Below are 13096 nucleotides of genomic sequence, written 5' to 3'. Positions count from 1 at the left end.
TTTCCTCATTTGTAAACTTGAGAAAATAGACCTACCTTGCAGGATTCTTGTAGAAATTAGCATTTATGTGACAATCTTAGCATTCAGCAGATTCCTCCCCTACTCCCTCCGAAGGGAATGGAACATGAACATCAGTTTGAGGTCGGCTGCAAAGGAGAGACTAGGTCTCAAACATGAGATGGGCTGTTCAGGTAGTGGGAGGATAGCAGCGTGGAGTAACTGGTGTGTTAATATATGTAAAGCCTGTCGACGTGCGTACAGAAGGCGGCAGAGGATCCAGTGCTCAGTCCCTTCAGTGTGAAAACGGTCTTGCTCAGGGCGGGATCTCAGCTGTTCCCTCTTGGCTTCCCTTACAGCTGGAACGAGATGCCTATGTTCAGGCTCTTGCGCGCTTCTCCCTGCTGACGGCCAGCTCCAGCATCACAGAGATGAAGCAGAAGAACATCGACACCATAAAGACGCTCATCACGGTGGCTCACACGGACGGCAACTACCTCGGGAATTCCTGGCATGAGGTGTGTGTTTCTTTGAAAGCCTGGTGGTTGCCTTTTCTTAGTGAGGATGAGTCCCAGCTTTCCTTTGATTCAGAGCCAGTCTCTCTTTGGTCAATTCCATTTTTCTTGAAGTCAAGCCTAACTTCAACTGGGTTTTGTCTCATTCCTCAAATACATCATGTATCAGAAAAGTCAGACTCCCTGGGGCATGGTAGTTGAAATGCCTCAGATGCGCCACCTCACAAGGTGCTCCTGTCCCCGGTGGCCAGTGTCCACACGGAGAGCACTTCTGTTGTGGCAGCTTTCTTCCCACTTTTCCCAAGTCCTTATGTGCCTCCTGAGAACTCTTACCACCAGGGAGTAGATTTAAAACAAAACCAAGGAGCCCGATTTCTCCTAAGTGTATCAGAAAAGAGATGGTCAGCATCTACAATGAGCCATTAGGGAAATTGCCAGTGGTTTCACGTTTTTATTTAACTAAACCATATTCTAAGAGTTTCATGTAAGGATATAATTATCCGTGTGCACAAACAGGTGTTTGAAAGGTTGTTCATCAAAATTTTAGTCGTTCAAGGGAAAAATTAAGTTAGAAACAGGTTAGATGTCCCAACAATGAGAGATTGCTCTTTTTTAAAAAAAAGTGTGCTGGACCACTCCTTAGAATGCTGTGTGGCCATTTAAAATGATGTTGCTGAGGGACTTCCCCGGCGGCCCAGTGGTTAAGACTGCGCCTTCCAATGCAGGGGGTGCAGGTTTGATCCCTGGTCAGGGAGCTAAGATCCCACATGCCTTGTGGCCAAAAATCTAGAACATAAAACAGAAGCAATATTGTAACAAATTCAATAAAGACTTTAAAAATGGTCCACATCAAACAAAAAATCTTGGTCTTCCCTGGTGGCGCAGTGGTTGAGAATCCACCTGCAGATGCAGGGGACGCGGGTTTGTGCCCCGGTCTGGGAAGATCCCACATGCCGCGGAGCGGCTGGGCCCGTGAGCCATGGCCGCTGAGCCTGCGCGTCCGGAGCCTGTGCTCCGCAAAGGGAGAGGCCGCAACAGTGAGAGGCCTGCGTACCGCAAAAAAAAAAAAAAAAAAAAAAAATCTTAAAAAAGAAAAAATAAAACCAAACGAAACAAAATAAAATAACGTTGCTGAAGGGAGAGACAGCCGGACATGACATGCTCCCTAATGGAAGCACACAATACCTCCTAAGAAATGTTTTTGCCCAAAACTCCAACCTGAGTCAATTCAAGCCTCCACTGTTAGTTTAAAGGAAACGCAGGGGACAGAGGAGCACAGTAAATGGTATCGTGAGAATGCAGCGTGCAAACTCTAGGATATGACAGAGCCTCAGAGCCAGTGACCAGGTTCTTCAACAAATACATTGCATGGAAAATAGTAGATGGTTGGGGGTGAGGCAGGGGCGGGCCTGTAAAAGAGACTTCAGAGAGAAAGGTAAAGGTGATATTAAACACTGTCTAATACTGTGGGAAGGTGATTACAGTATATTAAATTGAAAAATCGTTATAAACATTGTGAGGCTTTGTCCCTCGTTCCAAACGTACACAGAAAATGGATTTGAAAAGATAAACAGGAATGTTAACATCCTATCTGTGTGATAGCATTATAGAGGCGATGTATTTTCTTTCTCTCCTGAAGTTTTCTAATTTCTCTACTGTCTGTACGTATTACTTTTTGTTTTAGAGAGAAACCTGTGAAAGAGTAGAGGTGAGGGCATGGAGAGTAGTGGGGACTGTGATGACCTAGAAAGAAAATTGTTATCAGCCTCCTCCTCATGATCTCCTCCATGGGGGTCATGTGGTTCAGGGGGAAGGCCTAGAGCCAGACGGCTGGCATCCAGTCTGGGTATCATCCTCTTCCTGCCTGTGTGACATGGCAAGTTGCTTAGTCTTTGAGCCTCATCTTCCTCCTCTCTACAACCTTCATAGGGTCGTTCTGAGAAAAAAAGGGGGTTAACGTGGAAAAGGGCTTACAACTGCATTTGGCAAGTAGTAAGAACTCAGTAGATATTAGCTGTCATGGTCATCATGATCGTCATCATCATGGCACATTCCTCAGTCCCTTTTCACCGAATGTTTCCTTTCTCGGTCACCACTCTGGAGGCTTCCATATTAGAAAAGATGGGGGGGGCGGGGCAGTGGTGGTGTTTTGAGTTGTGTGCTTTTTTAAGAAATAATTTCCTGTTTTCTCAGGAGTCGTGATACCTAGTGAATCAATAAATAGCTGCTTTGTCTCCTAGAACTTTCTTTTTTCTTTAACCTGAGAGAGGGTGAAGGTGGGGTTCCTGCCAGTTGCCAAGTATATAGCAGCATCTGGAAATGTTAAAAATGAATCAACCGCCTATTCGATATGCAGAAACCTTGAGAAATCAGGTTGGAATCAGTAAGTCCTCGGCCACAAGTGTTATTGACATACTTGTGATTCCAGCTTCTGGAAAAGGGAGGACACTAGCAGTTTACTAGTAATAATTTAACAGTATTATGCCATGTGGAACAGTCAGGGGTTGGCTCTCTCTGGCCGAATTAAGTACTTTTCTCAGTCAAGGGGAAGGCAGTTTATAAGTGAAAATACGCAGCAGTGCTCAGTGGTGTAGTGGAGTCCCATTCTCTGGGATTGGATTGTAAGGTCACCATGAAAAGCAAAACTCAGCTTTAGTCAGAAGTCCCCATGGAAATTCTTTAGGAAGGGTTTACCTGGAGGTCTACATGCCGTCGTCCCTCAGTAAGTTTTAAGCAGCCGGTTTTTGCTCCAGTAGAAGTTGAAACCAATCTCTGTTTCTTCGGGTAAGCTCCAGGTGAGAGAATGGCCCGTGCGCAGGGACGCGTTGTCAAGCACCTGCACCACCCCATAGGGCTGGGAGATAGTCTTTTCTCCTACTGCACACCATTCCAGGGCACATTCTCATCTATTTGATTAACCAAATAATCACCAACTATTTTAAGTGCTGGGGATTCAGCAGTGAACAAGAAAGAATTAATGCCCTGTTGGCTCTTAAGGCAGAGAACAAACAAATATCTGGCTTAATGCCAAAAAGTAGTAAGTGCTAAGGAAAAAAAATATGCATGGCCAGGGGAGGGTGTGTGATCTCAGGGCGGTTGAGGGAGGTCTGTCTGAGGAACACATGTCTGAGCTGGGAATCTAAGGGGTGAGCCATGGGGAGGAGCGTAAGGAACACGTTCAAGCATAAGGGACAGAGAGTGCAAAGGCTCTGGGGTAGGACTAAACGTGTCAAGTTAAAGGAGCAGCAGGGAGGCTGGGGAGGCTAGTGTGTTGTATATCTGAGGGGTCGAGTGGAAGGGAGATGGGGGGTGGCTGAGTCAGACTAGATGGTGCACTTACTGAGTGGCATGGTGGTTGGAATCCCCTGCTCCAATCAAATGCTTTTTCTTTCTTTATTGAGCACTTATTAAATTTGCATAACTAAACATCTGTGTAGCATCACTCTACTGTACCAGTTTTTCTTTTGCTCGTTTTCTCTTTCCCTTTTTAATAGTTAAAAAAAGAAAAAAATAGTAAAGTCTGTCTTCCAAACACACACTCAGAGGGTTGCCTAGCTGGAACTAGGGAAGCCAGTCTGAGACCCTCAGATTTTATTCTCACCTGAAAAGCTGCATGTTTCAGAGAACTCTCTAATGGCTAATTTAAGATGATAGTGCCCTTTTCAGCCAATGAAATGGGAACTCATCTCTTCACACCTTCTTTTCATCAGATCTTGAAATGCATCAGCCAGCTGGAGCTCGCTCAGTTGATAGGAACTGGTGTGAAGACGCGCTACCTGTCTGGGTCCGGGCGTGAAAGAGAAGGGAGCCTGAAGGGCCACACGTTGTCGGGAGAAGAGTTCATGGGCCTTGGCCTTGGTAAGATACCAGGCCCCCCAGCCAGCCGTCACGGACTCACCAGTTAACCGGCACGAAACCCTTCTTGTCTCATCAGGACTGTCCTGTAGATCGTCTCTTCCTTACATGCCAGCTGACAGTATGTTTGTTGATGGAAGCGGAAGTGCTGCCTCAGCTCTCTAAATTGTGATTAAACTGTCGAGTAAATGCCTATTTTATCAACATCAGCAGGGTGCATTACTTTTCTTTCTATACGTATAAGTATGTTGGAGGGAAAGCCATCTGGTATTCGAGGAGTGGGTGTGTGTATCTCTAGATTTTCAAAGGTAGATTCAGCCTCTCTTCCATGTTCATCTTTTGTTAATTGTTGTTCTTATCAAAGTAGAATTATTTCTGGCAATACAGTGAACTGAGAGACTCTTGTCCGTGATATAACAATAATAATAGTAAAAAGGGTAAACAAACATGCCAGGCCACATTCTAAGCACTCAGTTTATATATTTTAATTAATTTAAACCTTGTAACAACTCAGTGAAATTGGAGCTGTTATCATCCCCATTTTGTAAATGAGGAAAGTGAGGTACAGAGGGTGAAGTGACTTGAACAAGGTGACATTATGAGGAAGTGGCAGAGGTAGGTTTCAAACCCAGGCCATTTGATGCAGCGAGCAGGCTTCCTAGGTCCCACATACAGTAGTACAGTATAAAAGCACAGACTCTGAAAATGGGGGAGGGGTAATAGCACCTACTACTTGGGGTGTATATGAGGGTGACTGGAGTGAAATCCTAGAGAGCTCTCCACACCTTCTGCACGTGGAAACCATTACATGTTCTAGGAGCTCTGAGTTAGTATTGATCAATTTGAATTTGTTTTCCTAAAAAGAGACATTTAATACTATAAAAAAATGTAAAAGACGCTTAAGAAAGGGAGATGAATGGTACAAGCCAGGGAGCCTCTAATAATGTATTCTGAATGCCAAATGCCAAAACCTGAGTTTAATTTTATTCTGTCATCATTGGGGGGTTGTTTGTTTGTTTTGCCTGCAAACCATTCTCACTTATGTTTCCTGTCTGTGCCTATTGGATATCACAGGATACTTTGTTCTAAATACTTCACTGTTTTGGAAACACTGTTGATTTTGTGCATTGTGTTTCAGGTAATTTGGTGAGTGGTGGAGTGGACAAAAGACAGATGGCCAGCTTCCAGGAATCGGTCGGTGAGACCAGCTCACAGAGTGTGGTCGTAGCTGTAGACAGGTAATGATTTTCTTCTCCAGTGAAGCTGGACTACCCAGTGGCTTGGCATCTTCTGTATATTTACTGGGTGTGAATGATCACTAATTTGTTTGACTGTTGTAAGTACTGTCAGTTCTAGATTACTCAAACTAGGAAAGATTAAAAGTGACACATAAGATCTGCAACTACTAATTACCTTCACATTCGTTTGGATTTTGATCTTGAATTGTATCATAACCTTTTTAAAAATTATAACTGTGACCAGATTATGTCAAAAACAAGAGTTTTTCCTTGTGCTAGTATTTTAAATCACCTTGTCTCCTTAGTGTAGAAATTACTTTTTAAAAAATTTCAAGAAGAGTTTCGGATTTAAAGCCTACCCATGAGTGAGAGTTGGCCAAGTTGACATTTCCATTTCTTTTTCCTCAAAACCTTCCCACTGTTTCTATTCACTTAAAACTTGACCTAAACATCCAGGAGAAATACAGGTATTCCCATTTGAAGATATTCATTATATATGAGGGCTTAAAATAGGAATTTTCTTAAAATAAACAAACCTCTGAAAATTACTATTGATTAATCTTGTACATTAAATACAGATAATTCTGAAATGATAGCAGTATAGAATTTATGACATAATTTGTATTGCTCTCAGAACAATTTTCCTAGTATTTTAAACTCTTCATCATTATATTTTGATCACCTTGCTCTTGTTGCTTTTCTGCTTCTCTCCAACAGAGATATTGTCTGTAATGTACTTTTGATGAGTTTTGCCTACTTTTCTCCTTAGGTTTAGGCTAATACAACAAAATGTTTCGTGTACCATTAACCGCACATTTCATTCCTGTTTCTCTGCCTTAGCCAGATAGTGCACAATAGTAACTTGCCTAGCACCTTTTGTGTGCTGTTACATTGTTTTAAGTTGAGATATAATTCATACACCATACGATTTACTCTTTTTAAAATGTACAATTCAGTGGTTTTTAGTATATTCAGAGTTGTGCAACCATCACCACTATCTAATTTCAGAGCATTTTCATCACCCCCATAACGAAGCCCTGCATTTATTGCAGTCGCTCCCCATTTCCTCTCCCGCCGTTCCTGTAACCACTGATATACTTTCTGCTTGTGTAGGTTTGCCGATTCTGGACATTGTTGAATTGTCTATTTCTCCCGTTTAATTCTGTGTTTTTTGCCTCATGATTTTGGGGCTCTGTTGTTAGATGCATATATGTTTATAATTGTTAGGTTTTCTTGACAGATTAAACTTTTTATCATTATAAAATGTTTTTTGTCTTTAGTAGTGATTTTAGTCTTACGTCTACATTGTCTGATATCAGTGCAGCTACTCTTGTTCCCTTTTGGTTACTGTTTGTATGCTGTGTCTTCTTTCATACTTTTACTTTCAACCTATTTGTGTCTTTGAATCTAAAGTGAGATTGGCAGGATGGATTAAAATAAACATGATCCAACTCTATGCTGTCTAAAGATTCAGCCATTTTTCTTGAAGGAACATTTTTACAAGCCTTTGGTAGTTTCCAGAGTTCAGGTCTGAAAAAGTTGATTTTGTTAAATTTTTGCCAGTTTTTTTGGTTGCTCTTATGGAGGAGCAGCTTTTTAAAGGTCCTCAGTCTGCCATTCCCACTGTCGTGACATTCCATGCTATCATATCTTGACTCTCCCCTATCCTTTTGATGTGTCACTTTCTCTTCCTATCAATATAAGCATTTCAGCTCTCAACTCAGCTCACTGACCAGTTCTGTTCCTCTCATGCCTCATTGTTTATGTCAGTGGAAGTGCAAGACCTGAAATGTTTCCTCTCTGTCTTTTCTGAGTGTTTGAAATTGAAGCTGCAGCTTCCAAGTCTGATTTTTATTTTATTATGTCTGGAATTTTCTTCCTAGAATTTTTACTGGCTCTACCAGACTGGATGGAAATGCAATAGGTATGTATTTGACTCACCTGTGACAACTACAGAGCCTCCTATCATAACTGTCTGACCATTACTAATGAGGCCTCGCGTGTGTTGTTGGGTCTGGCCTGTAGTTGACTTTGTCCGCTGGCTGTGTGCCGTGTCCATGGATGAGCTGGCTTCCCCCCACCACCCCCGCATGTTCAGCTTGCAGAAGATTGTGGAGATATCCTACTACAACATGAATCGGATCCGACTACAGTGGTCCCGAATATGGCATGTGATTGGAGACCACTTCAATAAGGTAACTCTTCAAATTCAAAAACCCCACTCCATCAATGTCCAAAAAAAAGGCAGGCAACTAACTTCAAAACAGAAATGATTGTGTAGGTGCGTATAATTCACATTCCCTGTGGAGTGGAGAACAGCTTGTAGCATACCTACATATTGATAGAGCTCATGGAGAATGAATTAAAAATCCATTCATATCTAAAATACTTTAATATCCCATATTTAGGAGGTAGGCTCACACCACAAAAATCATTATAGTCACTAGACAGACATTGGTGTTTGAAAGCATTGTGAAATCCTGAAGCACCTTCTGAATGACCAAAAATTAAGTTATGTTCTTTATATCAATAGTTTCACTCTAAATGTCACTACTTCTTGTATTCTGGCTTCCTTTGCCACCACTCTTCTAAAACCTTTGTTGAGGAAACTAACATTTATTTAAATCAGAAACAAGCCAGAGACTTCTGTGTTCTAAAACTGAAAACTATGGAGAGAAAACCAGATCTTTCTCCACTCGAGGTTTCGTTATATACACATAGGCACATGCACATGTAAATTGAACAAATGAAATCAGAATATATTTTATGTATATGAATGTCTGTATCTGTAATGTCATTTGCTTTTTAGGGGAAAACTAACAGCTTAACAACACTGTTTGCTACCAAAACACATTTCATGATTTCAAAAAAATTTTCTCAGGCCTGGAGATAAAGAGTTGTAATAGAGATGCTTAAAAATAGTGTTAATAAAAGACAGTTTATCCAAAAGAGAATTGCCTTCTCTACATTGAATAGGAGAAAATCATAAGAAGAAGTAATCTGTCGTTGGGATATAGGTCAAGCAGTAGAGCGCTGGTAAATGATTTGTAGCGTCTGCTGATTTCTGTGGTGTAAACACCGCCCCATGATCGATGGAAGGTTAGCAGTGTGATGTCACTAAATGTGAACTGGGAAGAGTTGGGTACTCTTGGCTTTTCTGGGCAGCTGGGGAACCCCACTGAAATGAGGCATTGTCACATGTAGTCTTGCTTCTAACTTGGTCCATCAGCTAATCAGAGTTCTTTGTTTACTTTGCTTCCTTATCAGCTCTAAGTAAGGTAACTCTCAGCACACCATCTGTTTAACAAGCTGTCCAAGTGCCTTGTACCAGGAAGTAGACAGGTGTGGTCCCTGCCCTCCTGGAGCTCACTTGGATTTTATGATGAAATAACTGATGGTAAAGGGTCAGGCAGTGCAGTGTGTCAGGCCTCTCTGGAGGTGACCTTTCTGAACCCTCAGTGAGGAGGTGGCCATGAGAGCCTGCAGATGCCCCAGAGCAACTGTTTGTTGAGTGAGTGGTAACACTGTCGTCTAAAGTAATCAGTCAGCTCAGCAACCATCTTTCCCACTATTGTGGGTAAATAAATTCTTAGTGGACATCACTGACACGAACTTGTTTGAGAGAAAAAATGTGAACCATTGCCATGACTTGTATTCTTGTCCAAGCCTATGACAAGCTTCAGATCTAGGCTGGCGGGTAGTAATTAGATATGTCGTGGTTGTCAACCTCATTACAAATGTCCATTCCATCTCATCAGTGCTGTTAAGCACAAAGTTGTGGAAAACTCAGTTGCTCACTCTGGGGCTCATCATTCTTTCCACTACCTCAGAAGGATGTTCCGCTTCCCCCTGGGAGCCAGAGCACATGAAAATCCTGTGGGTTTGAAGAAGTAAATGGCCGAGTAGAGCTCTCAGGATTCTAGGACAGGCACATGTTTCTCTTCTTCTAAACTAGGGCACAAATATGTCCCGGGGTGTGCAAAGCTGCATAGTAAGCGTGTGTATTCCTGAAGCAGCCAGGGATTTTTAGCCGGGGAATAATATTCTTATTAGTCTCTAATTACATCAACATTACACGAACACTTAAAAAAAATTGCAGCTAAAAACACCTTTGACCATCAGCACCCCTCAACCAGACCCTCCCCAAAGCTAATTATTTTTTATCCATTCAGTATACAGGCCGACATCAGAGATATGGCGGGTTCAGTTCCAGACCAAAGCAATAAAGCAAATATTGCAGTAAAGCAAGTCACACTAATTTTTTGGTTTTCCAGTGCATGAAAAAGTTATGTTTACACCATACTGTAGTCTATTAAGTGTGCAACAACCAAAAAAAATGTACATACCTTAATTTTAAAATAGTTTATTGCTAAAAAACGTGAACCATCACCTGAGCCTTCAGTAGGTTGTAATCTTTTTGCAAATAGTAACATCAAAGAACACTGATCACAGATCACCACAGCAGATATAATAATAATGAAAGAGTTTGAAATATCGCAAGAATTATCAAAATGTGACACAAAGTGAGCATATTTTGAAAGCATGTTTAATTAAATGTGTTTCATCATTAACCTTAAAACTGTCCAGCTCATGCCAAGAAATACCTTTTTCTTCCTCCTGAGGTGTGTTTTCCCAGAGCATTTGTTTTGAAGGCAGGCTGTCCATGTTTGAGGTTCAGAACCCCATATCCACAGTTGTTCCACTGTGCCTGTTTCACCTCACCTCCTGTTCCTGCTCAGGTTGGCTGTAACCCCAATGAGGATGTGGCTATCTTTGCTGTTGACTCATTAAGGCAGCTCTCCATGAAGTTTCTTGAGAAGGGAGAATTAGCCAACTTCCGTTTCCAGAAAGATTTTCTGAGGCCCTTTGAGCATATCATGAAGAAAAACAGGTATGTGCATTATTCTGGAAGACCCTTAGTCAAATCCCTGCTGAGGGTCTAAAAAGGTCTCTTAACACTAACCACATGATTCGTTTTTTCTTCTCTTGTTTGGCGGAAGCAAATAAAATGAGCGGACTTTGATTCACACCTATTGTCTCTAAGTAAATCACGCTAAGATCTGTGTGTAACCTTTCCCAGAAGGACAGATCATACAACTGCAGCTAGTAGAAGTACGTCATGCATCCTTACCGGGGGTCTGGGTGCCGACGGAGTTCAGTGAAAGAGCCACTGCCAAAGCAGCCTCACACAGGGTCAAGAACTGTGTGACCCAGATTGGTTCAAGGTGGCGGAGTAGAAGGACGTGCTCTCACTCCCTCTTGAGAGAGCACCGGAATCACAACTAACTGCTGAACAGTCATCGACAGGAAGACACTGGAGCTCACCAAAAAAGATACCCCACATCCAAAGACAAAGGAGAAGCCACAATGAGACGGTAGGAGGGGCGCTGTCACAATAAAATCAAATCCCATAATTGCTGGGTGGGTGACTCACAAACTGGAGAACACTTATACCACAGAAGTCCACCCACTGGAGTAAAGGTTCTGAGTCCCATGTCAGGCTTCCCAACCTGGGGGTCCGGCAGCGGGAGGAGGAATTCCTAGAGAATCAGACCTTGAAGGCTAGCGGGACTGGATTGCAGGACTTTGACAGGACTGGGGGAAACAGAGACTCCACTCTTGGAGGGCACACACAAAGTAGTGTGCGCATCAGGACCCAGGGGAAGGAGCAGTGACTCCCATCGGGGACTGAACCAGACCTACCTGCTAGTGTTGGAGGGTCTCCTGCAGAGGCGGGGGGTGGCTGTGGCTCAACGTGAGGACAAGGACACTGGCAGCAGAAGTTCTGGGAAGTACTCTTTGGCATGAGCCCTGCCAGAGTCTGCCATTAGCCCCACCAAAGAGCCAGGTAGGCTCCAGTGTTGGGTCGCCTCAGGCCAAACAACCAACAGGGAGGGAACCCAGCCCCACCCATCAGCAGACAAGCGGATTAAAGTTTTACTGAGCTCTGCCCACCAGAGCAACAGCCAACTCTACCCACCACCAGTCCCTCCCATCAGGAAGCTTGCAGAAGCCTCTTAGATAGCCTCATCCACCAGAGGGCAGACAGCAGAAACAAGAAGAACTACAAACCTGCAGCCTGTGGAAGAAAAACCACATTCACAGAAAGATAGACAAGATGAAAAGGCAGAGGGCTATCTACCAGATGCAGGAACAAAATAAAACCCCAGAAAAACAACTAAATGAAGTGGAGATAGGCAACCTTCCAGGAAAATAATTCAGAATAATGATAGTGAAGGTAATCCAGGACCTCAGGAAAAGAATGGAGGCAAAGATCGAGAAGATGGCAAGAAATGTTTAACAAAGACGTAGAAGAATTAAAGAACAGACAGACAGAGATGAACAATACAATAACTGGAATGAAAAATACACTAGAAGGAATCAATAGCAGAATAACTGAGGCAGAAGAACAGATAAGTGACCTGGAAGACAGAATGGTGGAATTCACTGCTGTGGAACAGAATAGAGAAAAAAGAATGAAAAGAAATGAAGACAGCCTAAGAGCCTCTGGGACAACATTAAATGCAGCAACATTCACATTATAGGGGTCCCAGAAGGAGAAGAGAGAGAGAAAGGAACCGAGAAAATATTTGAAGAGGTTATAGTCGAAAACTTCCCTAACATGGGAAAGGAAATAGCCACCCAAGTCCAGGAAGCTCAGCGAGTCCCATACAGGATAAACCCAAGGAGAAACACACCGAGACACGTAGTAATCAAAATGGCAAAAATTAAAGACAAAGAAAGATTATTGAAAGCAGCAAGGGAAAAACGACAAATAACATACATGGGAGCTCCCATAAGGTTAACAGCTGATTTCTCAGCAGAAACTCTACAAGCCAGAAGGGAGTGGCATGACATATTTAAAGTGATGAAAGGGAAGAACCTACAACCAAGATTACTGTACCCGGCAAGGATCTCATTCAGATTTGATGGAGACGGGCTTCCCTGGTGGCGCAGCAGTTGGGGGTCCGCCTGCCGATGCAGGGGACGCAGGTTCGTTCCCCGGTCCGGGAGGATCCCGCATGCCGCGGAGCGGCAGGGCCCGTGAGCCATGGCCGCTGGGCCTGTGCGTCTGGAGCCTGTGCCCCGCAACGGGAGAGGTCACAGCAGTGAGAGGCCCGCGTACCCCCCCAAAAAAATAAAATAAAATACAGATTTGATGGAGAAATCAAAAGCTTTATAGACAAGCAAAAGCTAAGAGAATTCAGCACCACCAAACCAGCTCTACAACAAATGCTAAAGGAACTTCTCTAAGTGGGAAACACAAGAGAAGAAAAGGACCTACAAAAACAAACCCAAAACAATTAAGAAAATGGTCATAGGAACATACATATCGATAATTACCTTAAACGTGAATGGATTAAATGCTCCAACCAAAATACACAAGCTTGCTGACTGGATACAAAAACAAGACCCATCTATATGCTGTCTACAAGAGACCCACTTCAGACCTAGGGACACATACAGACTGAAAGTGAGGGGATGGAAAAA

The 13096-nt window shown here is 42.9% G+C and overlaps 1 protein-coding gene across 3 annotated transcripts in view; it reads left to right on the top strand.

Moving 5' to 3' along the window:
• ARFGEF2 (ARF guanine nucleotide exchange factor 2) overlaps positions 1-13096 on the top strand; it is a 108231-nt gene that overhangs the window by 63461 nt on the left and 31674 nt on the right. For all 3 annotated transcript variants that reach the window (XM_024128292.3, XM_055090927.1, XM_055090929.1), the window contains 6 exons: positions 357-515; positions 4223-4370; positions 5506-5605; positions 7489-7529; positions 7631-7800; positions 10345-10496. In XM_024128292.3, the coding sequence (XP_023984060.1) occupies positions 357-515; positions 4223-4370; positions 5506-5605; positions 7489-7529; positions 7631-7800; positions 10345-10496 (770 nt within the window). The remainder of the gene's footprint in view (positions 1-356; positions 516-4222; positions 4371-5505; positions 5606-7488; positions 7530-7630; positions 7801-10344; positions 10497-13096) is intronic.

This window comes from Physeter macrocephalus, chromosome 14 (assembly GCF_002837175.3).
Source record: "Physeter macrocephalus isolate SW-GA chromosome 14, ASM283717v5, whole genome shotgun sequence".
NCBI classification, from domain to species: Eukaryota; Metazoa; Chordata; class Mammalia; order Artiodactyla; family Physeteridae; genus Physeter; species Physeter macrocephalus.
This window is presented reverse-complemented; position numbering and strand designations above follow the sequence as displayed.